At 39.6% G+C, this 22570-nt stretch overlaps 2 protein-coding genes across 2 annotated transcripts in view; one reads left to right on the forward strand and one right to left on the reverse strand.

Annotated features, from left to right (window-relative positions):
• Window positions 1-17628, reverse strand: part of LOC124153194 (homeobox even-skipped homolog protein 1) — a 64739-nt gene extending 47111 nt beyond the window's left edge. The window contains exon 1 of the mRNA XM_046526294.1: window positions 15427-17628. Coding sequence (XP_046382250.1) covers window positions 15427-16135 — 709 coding nt within the window. The 5' untranslated portion in view covers window positions 16136-17628. The remainder of the gene's footprint in view (window positions 1-15426) is intronic.
• On the forward strand, window positions 1875-3223 carry LOC124154070. Its single transcript, XM_046527571.1, has 3 exons — window positions 1875-2009; window positions 2751-2822; window positions 2975-3223. The coding sequence occupies exons 1-3, from the start codon at window positions 1940-1942 to the stop codon at window positions 3148-3150; spliced, it is 318 nt and encodes a 105-aa protein (XP_046383527.1). The 5' UTR covers window positions 1875-1939; the 3' UTR covers window positions 3151-3223.
• Window positions 17629-22570: the final 4942 nt, after the last annotated feature.

A 22570-nucleotide genomic window follows, 5' to 3' on the forward strand; every position in this document is an offset into this window, starting at 1 on the left:
TGACACAATGTGGGCCTTTATGGACCATTATGAATTCAGTTATGAACATTGATTTGAGTTCCGCTTCCTTTACGCTTCTTTTTATTATTGGCACCAGCTCTCTCCGTCCGTGGTCACAAAATCTGCAACAACCCCGAAGACCTTGAGAAGTTCCTTTCCAATCTACACACTTCTCTTCTACGCCGCGGGTATCCCGATAAACTGTTAATCAACAAAATTAGAAAAAAACCCTACAGGTCCAATAAACCCCGTGCCGAAAAGAATTGCTCTCCAACTCTTCTCACCACTTACTTCCCCGGTGCTCATGCCTTACAGGACATCCTGAAGGACTTTTACCCCATTCTCTCCAACCACAAATCCACCTCACAAATTTTCCCCTCTCTTCCACGGATCACGTATAAGAGACCACCTAACCTCAGCACCATCTTCAAATCCACCCGCCCCCTTCAAAAATTGAATTCAGTCCCCACTACCCCACCCTCGCCGTGCAACCGTCCTAGATGTAAAACCTGCAAAATTTTCTCTCCACCCCCAGCCTCTTTCCTCTCCAAACTTAAATTCCTCCCGATATCTCCTTCCACCACCTGTACCTCCACCAACATCATATACCTCCTTCAATGCAACTTCTGCCCCGCTTTTTATATAGGCCAATGTACCACCCCCCTCAACCTTAGAATAAATAATCACCGCGCCTCCTGCTGTCCGTCATCCCCACATGCATCTCTCCCGGTCCCCACACATTGTTTATCGCATGATTCCATGTTTAATCTATGTTTCAAAGTTTCTATCATTGCCTCCCTGCCACCCACTGACTCGCCCCTCAATCTCCACACCCTCGAATTGGCATGCATCTGGCGTCTACAAGCCAATATGCACCCTGGTCTGAATGTATCTTGTTAAGTTAGCCCCGCCCCAATACACCCCTCCCCTCTTCCCATCACCTTTTCCCCTTCTGCCAACACACTCCTTTTTCCAAAACACTCCTTTCCCCCTCATTCTCTCCTTGACTGATGAAGCGGCTACAACCGCGAAAGTCTCTCAGTTTTATTTTTCGTGTGAGTGTTTCCTTTTTTTATTTTGTGTCTATTTTTAGTGACTGTGTTTTTAAACATTCATATATATATATTATATATATATATATATATAAATATGTGGCCGATCGAGGCGAACGAACAAAAATTGTACTACTAAAACATAGACACACGTAAAAAAAGGGGACACTCACAAATAAACGTTCAGACGTTTCAGCGGATTGATCCGCTATCCTAGAAAATCTTACCATCAAAAGCTTTATGGTGAGCAGGTGTAATGGCTGGATCTTTGACGGGAGCGGCGTCGGTCAGTCCTCGTTCTGTTCAAAAAGGATAATGTTGACTCAGATTTCATGCGAAATTCGGCAATGTATTAAGAAAAAAGGTTGATATGGATGAACATTCTGCAGTTAAATGTGTATACATAGCAACTCACCCGATGGGAAAAAGTTGATGCCGATGACCAAGATTCCTACGAGGAGGAAGACTTTTGCGTTGACAACCATCTTGTTCGCAACACGGAATACACTTTCCCTTGATCTTGAAGATCGAAGGCGAGGAGCACTGTGAAAGCTCTCGGCTTACATTCGCTGAGGATCACCGTAGGCCCATATCGCCCACGTTGACGACTTTTTGTCCTCAATGTGATCCCGTGATTTCGGTGATTCATCGGCGTGCGATTTATTGGTTCTCTAAACGGCAGCAAACTAACTACCGGAAATGAGCGTCATGATCAGCACGGCGATGAATCACCGAAATCACGTGATCATATTGAGGACAGAAAGTCATCAGCGTGGGCGATATAGGTCTACGGTGATCCCCATCGCATATAAGCCGAGAGCTTTCACAGAGCTCCTCGCTTTCTATCTTCGAGATCAAGCGAAAGTGTATTCCGTGTCGCAGACAAGATGGTGGTCAACGCAAAAGTCTTCCTCCTCGTTGGAATCTTGGTCATCGGAATCAACTTTTTCCAATTGGGTGAGTTGCTATACATCAACATTTAAATGCGGAATGTTTCTCCATCTCATTTCTAGACCTTTTTATAAAGTATTTCCTTTGAAGATTGTATAATTTTTTTAAATCCATCAGCTGCACAAGTAACAACCAGTTTTGGACTATTCAAAAATTCATATTTACTCCCTTTGGAAAATTGCCGCAACTAGCCCTATATGCATTTCTTCTTGTTGTCTTGTCCTCCTTAATACATGAAGAATAGATGTAGTGCAAATTACACTAAACTTCTTTTCCTTTGCCATAAAGTTTTTCTCGATATGATTTTCTTTCATTCAATTTGTTTCCGTTACATCCAAACTCAAAATAGTTATTAGCAAATTGGGTTCTATAAATGGAGATTGGCTAGTTTGAGTTGTACTTCATTTGTTGCGTTTGAGTTTTTTAATACGAAAATCATTAAAAAAGTGAATTTAAAGTTTGTGATTTAGGTCAATGTTTTGTATTGTGGGATAGATATGGAGGCATATTGAAAAAATGGAAAACCATGAAATATGTTAAAACAAATTAAATTGGTTTACGATGTATCAATTTTTTAATTGAAAAATAACTGTTAGTGTATGGAATAATGTAAGAAATGCGTATTCTTTACTATATGAGCCATTCATTCAAAACTGTTTCTAGTGTCAAATTGAAAACTTAACTTTTTTCTTAATTTACTGTCAAATTTCGCATGAAATCTGAGTCAATATTATCCTATTTAAACAGAACGAGGACTGACCGACGCCGCTCCCGTCAAAGATCCAGCCATTACACCTGCTCACCATAAAGCTTTTGATGGTAAGATTTTCTATATAGCCGATACGGAATAATTGAAATGTTATCGTCTACCCATACTAAAAAGGGATCTTGTGGTATTAATATTAAATGGATATAATACCCACGCCTTATCAATATTTGATGCAGTAAAACATTCTCGATCTTTTCTTAAGGCATGGCAGAAGGTATTATCGAAGAGGCAAGAAGAGGGGTATATGAAGAAATTGAAGAGGTTTTCAATGGGCGCGACACTGATGACGAAACTAATGAACGTGCTGCACGGGACGCTGGTGCCAATAATAAAAAGAAGCGTAAAGGAAGCGGAACTCAAATCAATGTTCATAACTGAATTCATAATGGTCCATAAAGGCCCACATTGTGTCAATGTCTAATGATACCCGATTAAAAATCTTAAAAAGTAATTTAATTATTTTATTTATAAATTTTTACTAACGGTCTACATCACCTTAACTGTCAGGCCTGAACTCTGATTTCTAGAGCGAATTGAACGCCGTGCGGAAAACATAAGGTCCCTTTTAGGGTCTAAGCCAGTCGAGCATTACCTTCTTTCACCGTCTCACATATCTTTGCCATTTACCAATATCATTCTTACTGCTCATAAAGAAAAAATCCTTATCCCTCTAAACGTATCCTGACGAAACTCTCCAATGGAACGTATCAATATATTCGTAGATGCCTATCTCCATTTTTCGTTAAGTCTCTTCCATTAGACGTCATAGCCTCCCATTACTTTCTTTCTAAGCTCAAATCTATTTCCCTCCATCCCATCCCAATCACCTTACTATCATCGACACCAAGGATGTAAGAGTATTTTATACCCCTATTCCCTATTCGAGTGGATCGCTTCTTTCAATTTATGCCTCTGACTAGGATCATCATTTTAAATGCCCAGCGCCGAATCTCTTTTTGATCTTTCCTATTTCTTCTAATCCTCAATGCCTTCCCCTTTAACAAAAAAGCTACCGGAATGTGTCGGCATGTCTTTTCGGGCTAGGTTTAGGCTTTCTTACACAAATCTTTTGCTTTGCGTGATTGAATAAAATTTCTTTAAGGATTACCCTCAAAAGACCGTACTTTACCTTAGATATATTGACGATAAATTCCTTCTCTTAGTCTCACGACGTCTCCCTAAATAGCCTTCTCTCTTCCAGTAACTCGTTTGCCTCTTGTCTTTTAATCCTTCTCTTCCATTTCATCACCAACTTCACCATTATATGCGTAAACGTTTATATATGAAGCCATAAAATGTACAATATCTACCGGATCATATCGCGGCCGCAAAAATTACACTAAGTCCTCTAAACCAGCACCCATCAACACACCAAGCGTTCCGTCTCTTATTATCCCTCAATAGGTGAACGCAGAATATGGTATTTCACTGGCGATCTTTAAATGCTCTTCTCTACCTTCAAACTTACTTCTACGCCGTGAGTACCCAAAAAAGTTATAAAAATAAAAATTGAAAGAAATCGTATGTTACTAAATAACATCGCATGAATAAAAAATTCCTTCTCCCCTCATCTGAAATATCTGAAATATTGCATATGAAATTTCAAAACTAATGAGACGTTTAGCAAGTAAAAATAATATGAATATTTGTTTACTAAAGTGTATGAAATCTAATGTTGCCCCGTCACACATTACCAACAATAGGAAATGCACTCGTTCAATCATCTGCCCTTATCACCCATTACCCAATGATGTAGAAACATTTTTTTTTATAAGATCCTAAGCACTCACTAAAATCAGTATTTACAATTGGAAACTGCATAGAATTTAGAAAGACCTCACTAAAAACCAGCAATCCTTATCATTGACAAAGATTAAATCTTCTCATTTCTGCATAAAAAAAGACTATGAACGGTTCCTTAATCAAATGAAGCATAGACATACAGAAATTCGAGAAACTGGCAGAAAAGATTTTAGAAAAACATAATTGAAAACGTTTTCTAGCTTTGTATCAGTCAAGATACTAGATGTTACAACAAATTTTATTACTTTAGGACATTAAATAGATTCTATCATGACCAGAGATTGAATTCTAAATCCGCCGAAAAAATCAATTTCGACGATTTTCCGGCCGATTTCCATTACTAGACTTCTCCAAACAATTTCAAATACGAATGTATTTGAATTTCTGCTTAAGTTTGAGCCTTTTGACCTTTGTAAAAGGTCCACTAATTCCTGTAGTGTGTGATGAAACTCGGATAAATGAATTTTACTGTGAGTTGAATCCGCAAACAGCTAGCGTATCTCAATATCCTTCTCTGAAAGCCATTAACTCAGTTTAATTCAATTCCTTTGGGACGCTATTAAATCAAGTTATACGGTATATCAACCCTTTAGAAAAGACGATATAATTTCATCCGAAAAATTATTCTTTGCCGAGAAATGACGGGTTTTTTTGGTCATCCGACGAAATCCGTGCACGTCACACTGTGGAATGATTTGAACTGCAAAAGCGATTTAAAAATTCTTCGAAGCGCCTAGCTTTAATGCTCATAATTTTATTGCTAATCGCAATCCTTTTTTTTTTCTTGAATTCAACTTAATCTCTTTTAAATTTGTTCACTTATGCGTTCTATCTTTTTCTTTCGCTTTCGTCAAAGGGATGACAGACTGAATAACCCCTTTTAATCCTTACAGATCTGGAATTTTTCGGGCAATAGAAGACCAATTTCTGTAATTCACTGCCCGGATTTGCAGATATGTCTTCATTTGTAGATATACGTGAGGCACTAGAAATTTGTACTAATTGAAGAAATGCGATTTCAACTTAGGAAATGAAAATTACTGTGTTCACACATTATACATTTCTGAACACGCTTTGGTAGTTTCCCAAGCTAATGCCCGAAAATTCATATTTTAACTTTGTTTTTGGTATACTGATGATTACTCAAGGCTGATTAGTACCAATCAATGTATCTGCGTCAAAACTGGTAGGACTAGGCATGACAAAAATGTTTAATACATCCGAATTCATTTTAACCTCGGATTTTTTGCCTTAATTTGCTGATTCAAAGTCAAAGCTGAATCCAGCCGATTTTTTGCAGGCTAAAGAAGGAAGAAATAATGAATAGAAATTGTTTTTTTTTTTTTTTTTTTTTTTTTTTGAAGTTCTAAGTGCACATTACTCCTATCATCCCGACTTATTACCAAATATATCTGTTGCTTATTTTTACCCAGAAATTTCCGACTGCATTAGCCATTATATCCTTCATACCAAGTTTGAACCCGAGCAACCCTGCACAGGCCATCCCCCAAACATATACCAAATGTAATAAGTATAATAGGTTAAACAACTTTAATGTATGCTATTGTATGTTTGAAATTCTCATAGGAAACTTTTAGAGAGACATCAAACTTCATAACATAGTCGGAACATGGGAGAGCTACAATTGGTACATTCAGAAAAGTGAATCAAGTATTTTGTACGGAAAAGAGGCTAGGTTTCATGAGTGAAAATGCAGAATGATAATGATTGCTGCCCAGTCAATATTGATTATTTCAACCTTATTGAACCATTTAATTGCAGTTAAGGAAAAGAGAATTTCCCCAAAAAATCATCATTCTGACTCTCATGTATAATTCGATTTTATGATCATATTTGTCAGTAATCATCCAAAAAATAATGCATTATTGTATTTTATTTGCCTATTTTAAGCTTTTCTGCTATGATTTTCCTAGTAATTACCGTCTGGTAATGTCTTTAATTTTGTGAGAATTCCCAGCAATAGTATGTATGTGTACGCTGTTCTAAGCCTTACCAAGTGCGGAATCAGGTATTATTTTACAAAGTCGCAATTTGTTTCCCCATACACACAAATATAGATGTAAATGGCACATACAACTAACTCTTTTCTCAGGGATTCGCTAAAAAAGAATAATTCATGCCTTTCAAAATTGCATTATTTAATTTACAAATAAAATTGGAATACGCGCTTTGATAAGATTATTGTTCCAATATAAAAAAAATATCCCCATCCCGTAGTTTACTACCAATCAGCCAAACATGACATTTCTAATGTTGGGAACGCGGTATTCACATTCATCGCCCTTATTTTCGACGGAAGCCCGATGAAAAAAAAAAACATTCGCCACTGCCAATCGCCCTCACCACGTAATCACTGAACAAACGAACTTGATTTAAGTTTAATGTTTGACACCAGGAAATATCATGAAACCGTTCGGTTTGATTTGCCTCCCCCCATCCCACTCCCCCACTCAAACCAATGAATTAAGAAACGAAGTAATTATCGACTCGTACCAATTAATCACGCCCAGCGTTGAACAGTAATTGGTCGACGATTGCGAACGCTACATGCCACCCGCAGATTTGCATTATTCATCGGCGATAATAAATCTGTCACTCGTTTTCCCCGCGCGCCCGTTGTTCACAGTCGTCATCTCGGAAATGACATTACCTCCCACACTCCCTCCACCCTCTCTCCACACTCCAACCCCTCCATCATCTCCTCCTCCCTGGCTAATTTCGCGGCTCCCCTTTCCACCACTAAAGAGTCAGCCTCAAACTCAAAATCTGTTACCCTGATTTTCCTCCCAACCTCATCCTACCCCTTTCAAAGCGGTGACTAAATCAACAACAAGATTACAACGAACATAAATACAGCTCTATCGAATATATAATTTTAAAATATTTGATCTTGCTCAAATATTTTATAAATTTTTCTTTTTCATTCTTTCATAGGAACTATTAGAAATTTATATCGTGCAAATCAAATAATGAAAGAATATCGATTAGGCCTTTTTTGAGATTCATAATGCTATCTTTGCTTTGAAATATGTATTTTTGGCTTATGTACGAGTACTATTTACTAATTAATCAAGTATTAGCATGATTCAGCACCTAAGATTATATTTTATCAAAACTATCTACCTTTGCGAACGTTATTATTTAAGATATTGGCCAAAAAATTCTCCAATTATTGGTCCGCTCACATTACCCTCCCAACCAACTTTTCTTTTGCCTCTTCCTTCTATCATGAATAAATCCGCCTTGAATTCAATATTTGTTATCCTTATTTTAATCCATAACCCATTCCGGTCTCTGGTAAGCGATGCGACCCACACCACAGCCATTAAGGGTATTCCAACTAAACTGGGTGATTCAAATCTAATTCAGTTGAAATATGAAGAATTGTTTCAGGATTAAGATATTATTTTTTTTATTCAGTGCAAAGTCTCTTTCAATAATCAATATTTCATGTATCCTAAATTTTCTTTCCATAATCGGTGAATGACGCATGAAAAAGAAGTATTGCTTAAGCGTGGAGATGTTTGTTTTGAAAACCGGAAAAGCGGAATCTCCTCAAGTGGACGCCTTTCTTTCGCTCGACTGGTCTACTTTGTTGACGAATTTCTTGCTTAAAACTAAAGTTTTCATCTTGAAATTTTCAAGACATAAATTATAAATAAGACTAATAATAAATAATATGGCCACATTACGAGACATGAATGCCTGATGAAAGCAATCCTAGTACGAAATATAGGTGGGAAGAAGGACAAGGGAAGGCCACGAATGAGTTGCATGGGACAGGTTATAAAGGATATTAAAGAGAAGAAATGCATAGCCATGAAAAGGCCAGCGGATAGGAGAGAGGAATGGAGAGTTGTATCAAACCAATCTTAGGATTTTTGACTAATGATGATGATAAATTGGACCAATGGCCAATTAAATATGGCCAATAATTTTAAATCTGAAAAAAACTTCAATGTTTTCTGAAATAGCATTTCTTATGAATAAAAACAACAAAATTTTGGCAAAGTTCCACTCTATATATCCCCAACATTTCAAGATCATGCCATAAATGGACTGCCATGAGAAAAAGATTCCCCTGGACCAGTAATCGATCCACCAGGTTCCTGAATTCCAATTGGATATTGTTGTGGTCTACGCAATGGCTCGGAAAGCCGTGGTTCGATTACCGGGGAATATATTTCTCATGGCAATTCATTTATGGCTTGCTCTTGAAATATCCAGGAAATATAGAGTGAGCAAGTTCAACAGATTCAGGCTTCAATTGGTGGAAGGTAAACATATTTAAATAAATGCGTACAATGCGTTTCGGATGACTGAGCGTTGTACGCATTAAAAATTCCTGTGGAAAAGTGCTACGATCTTTTATTTATTTAAATAGAGTGAGCAATTTTACCAAGGCTGACGGTCACGGATGCTACAAAAGAGGATCCTTAAGAAATCCTCGGAGGAGTGAGTTGGGTGTTGCGCGCGTGAATATTACTAAGAGGATCCTAAAGTCGGCTTATAAATGTGTGGTCAACTACGGCGCATTTAAATGGGTTCACAAAAGTCGCCAACCGCGTCGCTGACGGACAAATTGATCCGAGTTTCACGTGGAAATAAGGTATAATTAGGGGTGGTAACCGCAATGTAGCTGGCCTCGGTGGCGGCGGGGTAAGATCCTCGCCTGCGAAACCAAAGGTCACGGATTCGAGTCCCGCCTGGGTATAGGCATGGTCACTTATCCAGGTTATGGATTTTTGTGCACGTTTGATTATTATTTAAAAAAAACCGATGTTAAGGCCGAATAGTGCGGTTTACGGTGGTGTGGAAATAGATCAAATGAATGTTAATGTTCGTGCGATATATCAAATCCATAACTTTTAATTGCTAATCCTCGCAGTTACAAACATTATGATGCAAAATATTGGGAAAAAAGGGGAAATCGCATTGCACTCATCACTGCGCCGCGGACATTTTTGAAAACCGATTAAAATGCGACCGAAGTGGCACCAGAAGCCTTCTGTGGGTTGGTATTGGGCCTCCTCTATGCGGTACCCTTGGCTGATGATAATAGATGATAGGCCCTCGCCTAGTGGTCTGCCCGGAAAGTCAAAGGTCCATCGTTAGTTTCTTGGTCCAGATGAATTTTTTTCCATGGATATTCATGCATATTTCACCGCCATTCATTAGGAAGGCTTCGAAATATTATAAATAATGCTTAAGTTTGAAATAAGTGATATGTCAAAAAAATATGATAAAATATGAACATTCGAGAGGAAGGGATGCGTTCTCATGAACCATCTAAACGAGGAAGTCGGTTCCATCTCTCCACTACTATTACCTTTCCCCATTCCAGAACCAAAATCCCAATCCCCCTGTATTCGTATCCGCGAACGCCCAAACAGACAGACAAGCTCGGAAGCCAAACCCACACCCTTCCCTCTACTAAAACGTGATTGGCTATTGATGGAAATTGTCGCGCTCAAACATTCGCCCCCAAAAGCAGAATTATAATGACCGTGGGGTCCGATATGACGGATCTGTCAACGAGTGAATACATTTTTGCCTCTCTCGCTCTCTTTTTTAATTTTTTTAATATCCCTTTTTTTCATATGGAGATTTTACGAGAGGAAAGATGAGGACAAATCATGCCAAATTTTTAATCTAAATTCACTGCTTCCCCAAACCCCGCCATTCCATCCCCGCCTACTGTATATATCCTCCACCCCTGCCGACATAAAAGCGGAATTGTGATCGCAATTTGAAAAGCAAATGGCTGCAACCGTCCATTCGCGAGGGATTATAATTCCTCGCCAGTTATTCTCTATGTACTCCCGTCCGACGGATACCGTTTTCCGACCGTTTTCCATAATTCCACGCTTTTAGCGTGAGGCATTGTTTGGAATATTGAATGGATTTTACATGTTTTATAATTTAATCTGCGTTTTTATTCTACTCTAAGGATTCCCTCCTGATTTTGTGGCAGTGAATCAAGTCGTGTGATGCACAACTATCACTGCTACGAGGTAGAAGCGCACATTTTTACGTTAATACGCCTAGATATTGTTCGTGCAAATAAAAAGTATTTTTGCTAGATATTTTCGTTCAAATAAATTTGTGTCTTCACAAAGGGGAAGCATTGGCTATAATTTTTTACTAATTTGGCTAGTTCCTTTTATTATATCAAAAAATATCGTATTTAATTAATTTAAAAAAATTAATAACATTTTAGCTGAATGTAACGCACATGAGCTCTGTTGCGTCTCGCTGTCTCACATCTTTTTTTAGGAGGAATGAAAGAAATTCTCTATAAAAATATATATCTATGAAACGAAGATTATAAGACAATTAAATAATTGAATTAGCTTAAAATACGTGATTTCCTTTGGCAAAAGGAGAATGAGTTGACATGACAAATGCAATGATGATAATTTTTCACTTTGGATTGGAAAAAATTATTTAATATTTTAATAAACCACAATCATGATCAATTTTATTCATTTATATATTTTTATATTTATATATTTATATATTTATATATATTTATATCCATGATGGATGATAAGGATGGAAAAAACTGTCACATGGAAAAATGCAACATATAAGCAATGTTAGATCCCATTCATTTAAAAAGAAGAGTTTGGGAAAAAATGAACCTATTAGAGATTGACCAAAGATTTCCAAATTTATCTCAACTGCCACGTAAAAATATAATTTTCCAACATTGTTGCAGATTCATACCGTCGAGATCCGTTTCCAGAAAACTCTAGCAGTAAAAAAAGACAAAATACTGACAGACTCAGTGTAAACTTCAACATACTAATTCCTTCAAAAATATTTCTTAAACCACCCTGCAGCCATTATATGGGTGGTGCAAGACGTGACCGAACTTATTAAACGTGTTTATTTCTATACTTCAAGTCATGTAGTGGATCTTTCGTACACCCGCGGGTTAAAATAGTCCAAGCTCGAGATGTTCGAGAGAATGGAACTGGATCCTCTATCTGGATATGTGGATTGCACACGACTGTGGCTGTCTGGGGTGAGGTCTACCCTCACCTTTCCAAATCATCCAACGGGTTGAATGATCGAGATAATTTTTTAGCATGTCGGTGCTATGTTTTTAGGATTGCTAACGTTCAAGATCGTAAAAATCGTTCTTCAGGTTCTGAGTATGACTCTGGCCATTATTGAAACGAATAATAACACCATTTTTCGGGTACGGCAACGGTCTATTATGTGCTCTGAGCAAGTTTTAGTCGGCAGAATGTAGCTGACTACTGAGATAAATGCTGACTATCCATAATTCAGGGTTAAATCCTCTAATGAAAAATCCACCCATACCGAGATAAAATTGACTCCTCGCCGATAATCGAAACCAATATTTAAGCAAATTCCTTAGCTTTCGTGGAAAGCGGCTAATCATAAATAATTATGCTAGCGAAAAGCAAAAATACCTGATAAAATTATGAACTCAAGGGCAACCCTTTCGTACCTTAGTCATAACCTTAAATGCATTTTTCCCCGAAATACATCAAAGATTGGTGAGGTGTTACGGGTTCCACAGCTGATAATTATTGGATGTGAATTAATTCACGAATAATTTTTTTATCGTTATCAATTTTTGAGGAAACATGATATATTTTAACGAAAAGAAGATCTTTGTGATACTTATACTTTGATCAATAGAAAACTTTAACCTTAAAAAAATTGTGATGCATCTAATAAACATACCCATAGTGAGTTTTGGTATTTTATAAATAAGTTCATTGGAAGAAACCCGAGTAAATTCTTATTTCCTTTCACCTTTCCAAAACCACTGGGTATTCAACTGGCCCAAGTCACTATGCATCATGTCTCCTATTTTGTATTTTGCGGAGTATTTTGCATGGAGGTGGTGCGATGACTCAAGGCCGCTCGGTCAGCTGGCATCGGCGCAGGAGACGCTGGCGGTAGCGGGGAAGATATGGCGCGGTGTGGCGTCTAACGAGCTCTAAATAGAAACAAGTGGTTTGTTTATGAAGGATACGTAAGTACCCAATGATTAGTGCCTTAAAAGCACCTGCGACCATATAATATTTTTGATATGTGAAAAATGTTTATTCGGTTTGATTCAGCGTGGAGAAATTTGTTTTCAGTTCAGGTATCTGTCACAATAATTGCTAAAGGACTAAAACTGACGATTTGTGTCTTAATAAAGATTATTGAAATTACCTAAAATTCACTCATAAAGGTACTTTACCTCCGGGACATCCCTATAGTAAAATTAAAATCGTATTAATTTATTCATCGCGGCTTCATTTAATGAAATTAGCCCATTACTCACTGGCTATATTTACGTTTAGTTGAGTCAAAAATGCACAGGTTGTTATGAATCATGAGTGTTAACATCGTGAAATGCTCAGGATAGAGGTGCCTTTTGTGATCAAATTATCCTCGGTCATGGAACTAACGACGCGATTCACAAATTGCAATAATATTATATAACGTTCAGTTAGTTTTCCTATCAGTTAAATTCGCGTGTATTAAGATTGCTTATGGGGGTGTAAAAAAAATTCTAAGAATTCTTTTTTGGACTTACACAGGTAATTACTAACTTTTTGCATTCATTTCGGGGTTAAAATTGCGTAAATATTGCATGCAGAAAATTGAGTGGCCTAGACCAAAACAAAACGGCTATGAGATTGAAACAAGGTACTGCATATTTTGGCGAGAAGTCCCTGTTTATGGAAGCATGATACTCATTGTGTAACTTTTACCGTTTACCAGTGTCATGCTCCTAAGTACCTACGTCATGAAAATGTGTTTCGGAAATGTTAGTTTGAGCTTAAATACTATATGAAGAAGGCTGAGGATCATGTTTGAAATAACAATTCGCATATGTAAGGCGTTATTGAGCGTAATTTTGAAATAAATTATTTCATGTTATCGGAATTAAGCGTGATTAGGACGACATCAAGAGAATTTAGTTTTCGTCAATTATGATTTGTCTTTAATCAATCGTGTTATCAATTGAAACGGCAATCAATTAGTTCAACGACACAGCCTCATTGAATCTAATGGTGTTCAGCTAATTATAACCAGCCAGCCGTTTCCACTATCCGGAAACTACAAATTAATTCCAGTCCAAAATTAAATATTATTCTACCTGCTCTTAATAAAACCTTTTTGTTTAAAAGGCCTCAATGCATGCTTCAAAGGCGGAGCAAGATATCAGTCATCGAAATACGTTATAATAAATGCAAATTTTTCCATTATATTTAAACCGATAATTATTTTCACAATTAATAGTATATTTGCGTAATTGTTAAGGAATTTTACCCCAATATAGGCACCGCAGTAGCATAAAAATTTATGAGCAATTTAATAAGCAAAATAGAGAGGAATAACATATCAATTGGGAAAATATACGCAAACATAACCCAAAAACCTTTAGTTACACCACATTTATTTCATATTGCTTTTCTAAGGGCGAATGAGATGAGAAAAATCGAGCAACAAAATATCCACCTCTTTAAAAATGAATTGCCATCCTCCTTCTATAATAATCAATTGAGTTGCGATTCCCTTAGAAACTTGGGTTACATTTAGCAGGCCTTCTTACCGAAAAGAGTTGAAGGGAATACGGACTTTGACAATTTGATTCAAGGAAAACCTACTCATCTTGAAGATACGAGAGTTTTTCTGGGGCTCTTGCTGATCCATAAAACGCGATTACGAAGCTAGTTAATTTGAGGACAGATCAACCATCGAAAGAATATGAACGACCGCCTTAGACAGCTGAGGTATTTTACATAGCACTGCCACTATTTCAAGGTGATAACATTGATTTCAATGAAACGACCTTTGTTTTCTAAGCTCTTGTTTCCATTCCTAAATTATATTTTTCGCGTAACCGTACGTAGCTTGTTTCTGTGAATCTAAATGTCTGAAAAACGGTCGGTATTTTTACTGTAAACTCAAGTTTTAGCATTCTTCCTGCTCCTGGATACTCCTTTATTCAATCCATGGTATGCTATTCATATTGAATCAAAGTTAAAATTATTATTATGATACTTGGAGCAATTGATTAGTATCCAGATGAGTTTATTACGACCCTTCACAAGGGTTTTAATGATGATAGATTTAGATAGCTACGCAGGGTTTTCATTTGGTTTCATCAGTAATAGTCTATCAAGTGTTGAACGCCAAAAATTTCAAAGGGCATTGAGTTGATTCTATTAAATGTTCAGGTACCCCATTACTCATTCATGTGGCTCTAATATCATTCGGGAACACAGATTTATGTAAAGGAAAAAATGTGAAACACCGTAATGTGAATCCTGTAATAATCATTAGATACAAAAATTTACGAAATCTGTAAGTTAGCCAGCGGTAATTTTTTTCGTAACTGTTTGACAGCACAAAAGAATTCTTAGGATGAAAAATCATTATCCTTATCACGGTTCATTGCTAAGGAACTTCATCTCTCAGTAACATATTTTAAGTTAAATTTGCATTCTTCAACATAGAAAATAAAGAGACAGTTTTATGATAGTTTAACTTGACGTTTTAGGCAATAAAATCGAACCACAGGAAGCGACCGTTATTCCACGATAAAGTTAGGAGAAAATTTTCTCTATTTGACAGTCTGTACTCGAATCAGAACCCTTCTTATTCGCACAGTGTGTTATAGGAAACAGTTATCCAAGGAAGCAAAAGACGTTCTGATACATTCACTGCTTATAGCACAAGGCGCATTTTTGTGGAAACAAATTCGACTCGTGATAATTACACTTCATTTTTACTCCCTTGCCACGGCTTTGGGCATTCGAAAATGATGGGAACAGTTTGCTCTCTCACCATTATCCGAACTGGAGAGTTCGTCTTCGTCGGGGGACGGTATGTCTAGCGGCCTCCAGCACGGCTGCGGGTGGTGGGGCACAGGTGGGTGCGGCGGCCGCGGCGTCGTCAGACTGGGCAGGAACCCGACGCTTCCCCGTCCCGTGAACTTGGTCGGGTCCAGGATGTTCTCGACGGAGAACGCGAGTCTACGTGCAGGCTGCGGGGGCGGCTGGGGCGCGGGGGCCATCGGGGGCGAGGTTGGGGGCGGCGGGAGGATAAGAAGGCCACCGACACCCACCTCGGCCTCCTCCGAGAGGTGCCTGCTGAGATCCACTGGAGACACCGGCTCTTCCTCCATCTCTTCCGCCGCCATGGTCGTGCCTCCACCGCCCCCGATGACTCCTCCGCCTCCACCGCTCCGCCTCCGCGCCGACTCCTCCTCCCCCTCCTCCGGGGGCAGATCCTCCTCCTCTTCCTCGTCGTCCGCGTCCACGGCCGCCCCCGGGGCCTCCGCCCGGGTCGACACCGGAGGCCTGCACTCGCCCGTGGCCACGGTCTGCACGGCGGCGACCGGCTGGATCGGCCGGGGCCGGGTGGGTGTAGGTCTTCGGAGGTGGACGCCGCCCAGGCCGTGGAAAGTGAGCAGTCGGGCAGTTGGCGTTGCGGCGTCCTCGGCGTCGAGTCGCGGTACCACCGGCGCCGCCGAGCAGGCCATGAGGCGCTGCATGCGGCGACTGGTCGGGTTTGGGATGTGGGAACGCTATCCTATGTTCTCAGTGCATAAGAGGAATCCTGCCTACTTAGGCTGCTCCAAATCCTATTAACATACAAATTAGTCCTAAAAAATATGATACTTTTAGCGAAGCATACTCTCGGGATTCGAGTCTACATAAGCTATCTATTATTCAGGATTATTAATTCAGTTCATTGCAAAATAAATGTTGCATTGCTTTATAGAACAGGGGAACCATGTAAGAATATCTGTCTCTTTTCGAGTATAGTATCATCCAGAATTAGAAACTCACTCATTTGCCCCTTGTAATCAAACAGTTCCGTTGTTAGCAAAATTAAACTGAACTAATGATGGTGAGGATTTGTTTTACGATACTGTCTTTTTCTAAATGTATTTAAATAAAATACCACTCTCCTAATAATGCACTTTCCACAGTGTCCTTTTTCCACCTTTCAACCAAACAAAACTTTTCACAGTACCAATTAAGGATGCCTGTCAAAATGAATGTGAAATAGTTGGGTAAGAAATAAATTACTGAGACGTAACTCGGTATAACATTTTCAGGCTGTTTTTAGGCCGAAAAGTTTCCGGTGCCAAATACAACGTTCGGCTTGAAAGTGCAACGTCCAAAAGGGTTCTCTATTCCTAGAAGTTTTATGTCTCTATGTAAGAGCTTAATGGTCGTCAACTTAATGGTTTCACATTTGTCACCAAAACATGGATTAAGAAAGCGTTCTCTGCAGCTTCCTAAAAGTGACATCTAAAAGACATAACAGGGGATGAAAACCTTTGCTATTGGGTGGCACTAAATCGTCTACACTGCCTAGTTTTCTCTGTCAATGGTAAATCCTGGTTCACCAACTCACGTAATGGTCACACCTAGTCCTTAGTCGGGTCAGCGTTTCCTTAATTTCCAATGAACAAGGAATTCACAATTGTCATCATAACTTCACTAATTAGTCCCTCGACGAATTTAGAGGAAACGTCCATCCCTCCAGATGCCAATATCAGTCACGAAACCAGCTCGTTTCCCACAGAATCCGGATAGTCTCACATAAAACACAGGCACGACTACTTCCTATTAGGAAGCGCTATCTTCTATAATCGTGGACGTTCGCACAACATCTTCCACCCATTCTCAACCTTCGTGATCACAGGAATAGACACGTAGCCAGTTCGCGTGCAAGATAACTCCATCGCTGCTTCCAACAGCGTCACGAATGCTGAAGTGAACCCAGCTTGTTTACAGCTGATGAACGTCCGTCAGTATCGCAGACGTTTCAGTCTGCCACCACGTAGACGTAAACGGCCGGCTTGCCGAAGTCTTCTCGACTCCCTCGGAACGGACGATGTGAATAAGCCGGCAGTCGGAGGAAGAAACACGTGGTCGCCGAGTCACGCCGCTGAGCCCGCGCGCGCGTACCGCAAGGGTGCGGGCGGGGACCGGTCGACTTCAAAACTGCCTGCCTAGAGCCCCTCCCGCGGTTCTCCTATCCCTCCTCCCGTCTCTTTCCCTGTCCCTCGGGCCTCAGCATCGACACCCCGACTGAACACTCTTTTCACGCCCCCAAAACAGGACACCCAAAGCATCCCTTGCGTTGTCGGCTTTTCGCTTTGCTCCACCCCACCCCGCCGTCGTCTCCCTCAAAGCTGTCCCCCACACCCTTCCCTCTCATCCCCCATAATAGGGGGGGAGAGGTGAGTAATGTGTTTCCCCCTTCCCCCGTTTACTTTTGATGACGCCACCCTCTCTCTCTCTAACCCCCTCCCCCCCTGGAACCACTACCGTCGGCACTCTAAAGATGGCGAAGCGGGAGGCGGGGTGACGGCGAGGCAGACCATTGGCCCGGGAGCGTATCCTTCTCCCCATTGGTTGGCGGCCTTAATGCGAGGCACCGGGCGTGCTCATTGAGCGGGGGGGAGGCAGTTTGCCGTGGGGTCGTGGTGGGGGCAGCGGTGGTAGGCGTGGGTGGGTGGAGTCACTCTGTGCTTGGCGAGCGCCGAAGGGGGTCGGAGCGGGGAGACGGTGCGGTGCAGCCCGGCGCGGCGGCGTGCTGTGGAATCTGCCGGTCGGAAGTTATCGGGTCGCGGGGATGAAAGCTGACGGCTGTGGAGTGCCTCCCCTCGTCTTTTGTCTTGGTTGTAGGCGAATTCTGTCGATGTCATGGCAGAAATATAGCCGTCAGATAACACATTTATGATGGACCACGTCAATCGGACATCGTAGGATAGTTGTCATATTTCATTTACGATTGTGAATGGTCTTCGACTGAATATGGTGATTGCTTTTCTAGGTAATCGGTCATCGAAGATTATTCATTTTCGATATTATGCGATACTTTTTAGGTGACGCATATCGATTTTTCAATATAAATCGACATTCCTTGGTCGATGCATATCGATTTTCGATGTCCATAAAACATCGATTGCTTTATACAATACGTCCTGCCCGCATTTTTCTGTTGATGTTACTCCTCAAACCATCTTTTTTGACTGTCAATTGTTATTCATCGATTTAATATCAATACTTGAGGTTTATCGTTGCTCAACGACATACGATTGAATTAGGTCGGGCCTGCCTTCAAAAACGTTAGCCGATATCTTTTTGCTAAAGGAAAAAATAATTCAAAATGTCCACCTGCGAATAAGATATCGGAGAGGGTTCATTCATCAAAGTGTGTCAATACCATGTTGTCACTTCTTTCCCACCTGCCTAGTACCACATCATGTTCTTTTCATTGTGGCAATTGCAACAGATGTTTTTGGTTATAAGACTATCGATAGTTTTAACCAACTTGCATGAAGAGACTGTTCCTGATAAATACCTATGTTTTTTTGTCAACAAACATAGAAATCTTACAGTAATTATCAACAAATAAATGTCTCAAGTGTGCCAAAACGAGTGATTGTGGCAAAAGTGGGCAAAAACAAAAAAAAATGCCGTTGGCGAAGATCATCTCCCCTGTATTATGAGCAAATGAATCAGGTTTTGACTCACGGTTGCTCCCTCAAAAACATTAATCCTCATTTTTCATTCATCTGTAGCTACATTCTTTTACTGTGTAGTTGAAAATTGCTTCTTTAGGTATATCTGTCATCATCGCATCCTATTCCGTTCACGGTTTAATTTTTCTAACCGAATATAAATCAACCCCGCACGATTCGAGCCGGCCATCACCTTAGTTATTATTCGACTGATCTTGCAGTCAAGTTCGTCTTATAATCCCGGCATGACCATGAACTAACTCTTTGTTTTACCAAACATCGAATTCATGATTTCGATCACTCGAGTGCGTAGTTATATTGCCAATTGAGGTATATAACCATCGAATCCTATTGCACTCACGGTTTAATTTGGCTGACAGTCTGATTATATCGATCTCGCACGTTTCTAGACGAGCGTAGAAGTTGTTAACTCGGCTTGACTATGTACTAACTCTATGATTTATTGAACATCGAGTTCATAGTTTCCATCAGTCGAATCGTAGAGCAATCGTGTGTGGAGAGGGTGAATGTTTCGGTTGTGGGTGCCTCAGGAGGGTATGGAAGTCTGTATGTTTTGCGTGGGTGGTCGTAATAGGGTGGCGGCGTGAGATTCGGGGGTCTGTGGTAAGGGGTAGGAGGAGTATGGGGAGGTGAAGCGCTCAGCCGGGTTGAAGGGATTGGAGGTTAGTGAGCTGTGCGGGCGAGATGGTCTCCGTATATGCCGCAGGAGGTTGATAACTGTGCCGCCCATTTATCCGCGTTCTAAAGAGCGGCATTTACGTCAGACTGAACGTTAGCGGACGAGTACGTCGCCACCGCTGTTTGCTGTGATCGGCCTTTATTGCTACCCCTTCGTCCCGTCGCTTTTTGTGCCTCATTTTGCTCTCCTCTATTATTCCGTTCACGTGAATGGGATTCCAAAATGTTCCCTTGATTCCCTTGCTCGACCAGTCGTATTTTGTCTTGCTTCCAGGCTTAATATTTGTTTGAATCTTTCAGAGTGTGAGAAGGAGATTTATTTTCAATCTTGCCATTAAATTTTATCTTTAATATTTAATGTTGTATCTGTTGCAAACGTTATATCTCGAAAAATAACAATTCAGACACTAATACCAGAACTGAGGGTATGTCAGGAAAAAAAGTTGAAATATGCCTTCGTATTTTTCATGCAGCACATTTATTATTTTAGTGCAGTAATGAGTACCCATTGAGTTCTGATGAAGACTCAGACATCCTTCTCTTTAAATACAGCTATTTTACACTTTGGATAGATACCTAAGATAAGAGAGCGCATCACTTTCACTTAGCCGGACGTATTTTTTTCCGATTTAAGTGACATAATGGATGGCCGAATTGAAAGCTATTTTCTTCAGGGTATTTTGAGTCGGCCTAAATAAATATTTGTCTTCGTCTTAATACAAAATAATTACATTCTAAAATGCAGAAAAGAGTGTTCTCTTCTTTTTTTTTGAAATTCCTATATCGTGGCTCAATTTTAAAATAAGTAATTCGTCACGAAATAAGACCGACCTAGTGGGTGTGGTGTGTACTTTTAACTCTCCTTTCCCTCATCCCTTTCAACTTCTTTTCCTGCCTTTCTGTCCCTTTTTAGACCAGCCTACACTCTTCGAGAGATGATGACTTCCTTTCCTCATAAAGTGCCATACGTTCGATTTATGCGTCCGCTATTATTTGCTCGGAATAATTTAGCTTTTAAGCATACTGCCGTCTCGCAAATAGGCTCTCTCAATTACTTCCTAGTCGCATAATTTTAGGGATATTCATTCCATCAAATGTTAATGGCTGAGCGGATGTGGAGATAGCTTCTCAATAGCTGGAAATGCAAATCTTAGTGTCCCCGGAAAATGTAAAATTACTATCTCAATAAATATTCATCAATTATGCGTTAGGTCTTAAGTCTTTCAGTTTTCATTTCCTCACGAATGATGAGGTTTTTTTCCATTAAAATTACTTAAAGCAAACTTATTGATCGGAATATCATTGCAATTTACCAAAATTTCAGTGACTTAATATTTTATTTCGTGAAATTAATATTGGAAATTCAATATCTGTAAGAGTTAAGGAATTTCTCAGCTGCATTACGGATCATGAATACTGCCGCAGGAAGCAGTTTTCCATTTAAAAATCCGCTCCCTGACTTGCTTATTTTATAAGGTCATTGTGACCATGATTTTTTTAGCCACTTGATGAATCTAATGAAAAACCTCATGTTATTTGTAGTTTTTTGAGTTGTTATAATTTATTACCTACGATAATCTTCATTTTTTGCGTTAAAATGACTTTATGTACTTTTATTCATTATACATAAGGAATAAAATTTGATGGTGAGAAATTTTACTGATCTATTAGGAAACGTTCAGGCTAAATGATTCAAGTATGCTAATGCTAACTATAGACGTCAACATTTCAACGAATCAATTTCAATATTTAATAATATCTTAATTTTTGTATATCTTCGTGATAATTCGGAGAATGAGTGGGATATATTCACAGTAGTGAGAGATGGACATACTAAAAATTATCAGGAAGAAATAGAACCGGGAAATCATGCAATTGATAAAAATATCAACGAAAATTTTTGAGCGGCGAACTTGGTCAATTGAAAATTTTTGAGTTGACTTACGATGAAAGAATTACTTCACTTTTTTCTGAAATTGACACTTTATGTGGTGTTTCTATGATATGTCAATATTATTGTCTGTTTCACTTCTGTCAATGTTAAAAGAAAACATGTATTAAAACCGATATTTACTCTAAGTTACAATAAATACTTGCAATTTTTCAAAATTATAACTATTGCAACAAAATTGTATTTAAATTGCAAGTATTTACTTTAATAAAATTTCAAGTATTCATTTCAGAATGGAAAAATTCCTGTCCATAACGCTTGTATCTTTTGATTTCACTGTGACAAGCTATACGTAGCTTTCTATGCTCTTTATCTCCGTAATGGGCGCTTTCTTTCTTCACGGTATTTCTTCTTAACTCGTTCAACCTCTGCCATTTTGTTCTCCTCTCTCTCTCTCTCTCTCTCTCTCTTTCTCTCTCTCTCTCTCTCTCTCTCTTAACCTACTCCACCACTCCTTCACTCGCCCGCCCACAAGCTCATTTTAACCGCCCTTTCCCGCTTCAAATTCCCGCCCTCAATTAATCCTCTCGCTCCTCGTTTGCCCCCCCCCCCAAATCCTAATTTCTCTCTGCCCCATTTAACGGTCTCATTCACTCCCGACAACTCCTTCCCCATTAAACCAAAACCTCCTACTCCCTATTCGAACAAGCCAACCCTCCCTTCCTTCCCCTCTGTCTTCCCACCCCCCCTACGAAACCCCTCCTCAGTTTATACTCTTGCCGACTAACCTCGCCCACGATGAGGAGCCAACCAGGGGGGGGGCCTTAATTAATGAATCCCCGTGAATAGACTTT

This window comes from Ischnura elegans, chromosome 2, assembly GCF_921293095.1.
Source record: "Ischnura elegans chromosome 2, ioIscEleg1.1, whole genome shotgun sequence".
NCBI lineage: Eukaryota > Metazoa > Arthropoda > Insecta > Odonata > Coenagrionidae > Ischnura > Ischnura elegans.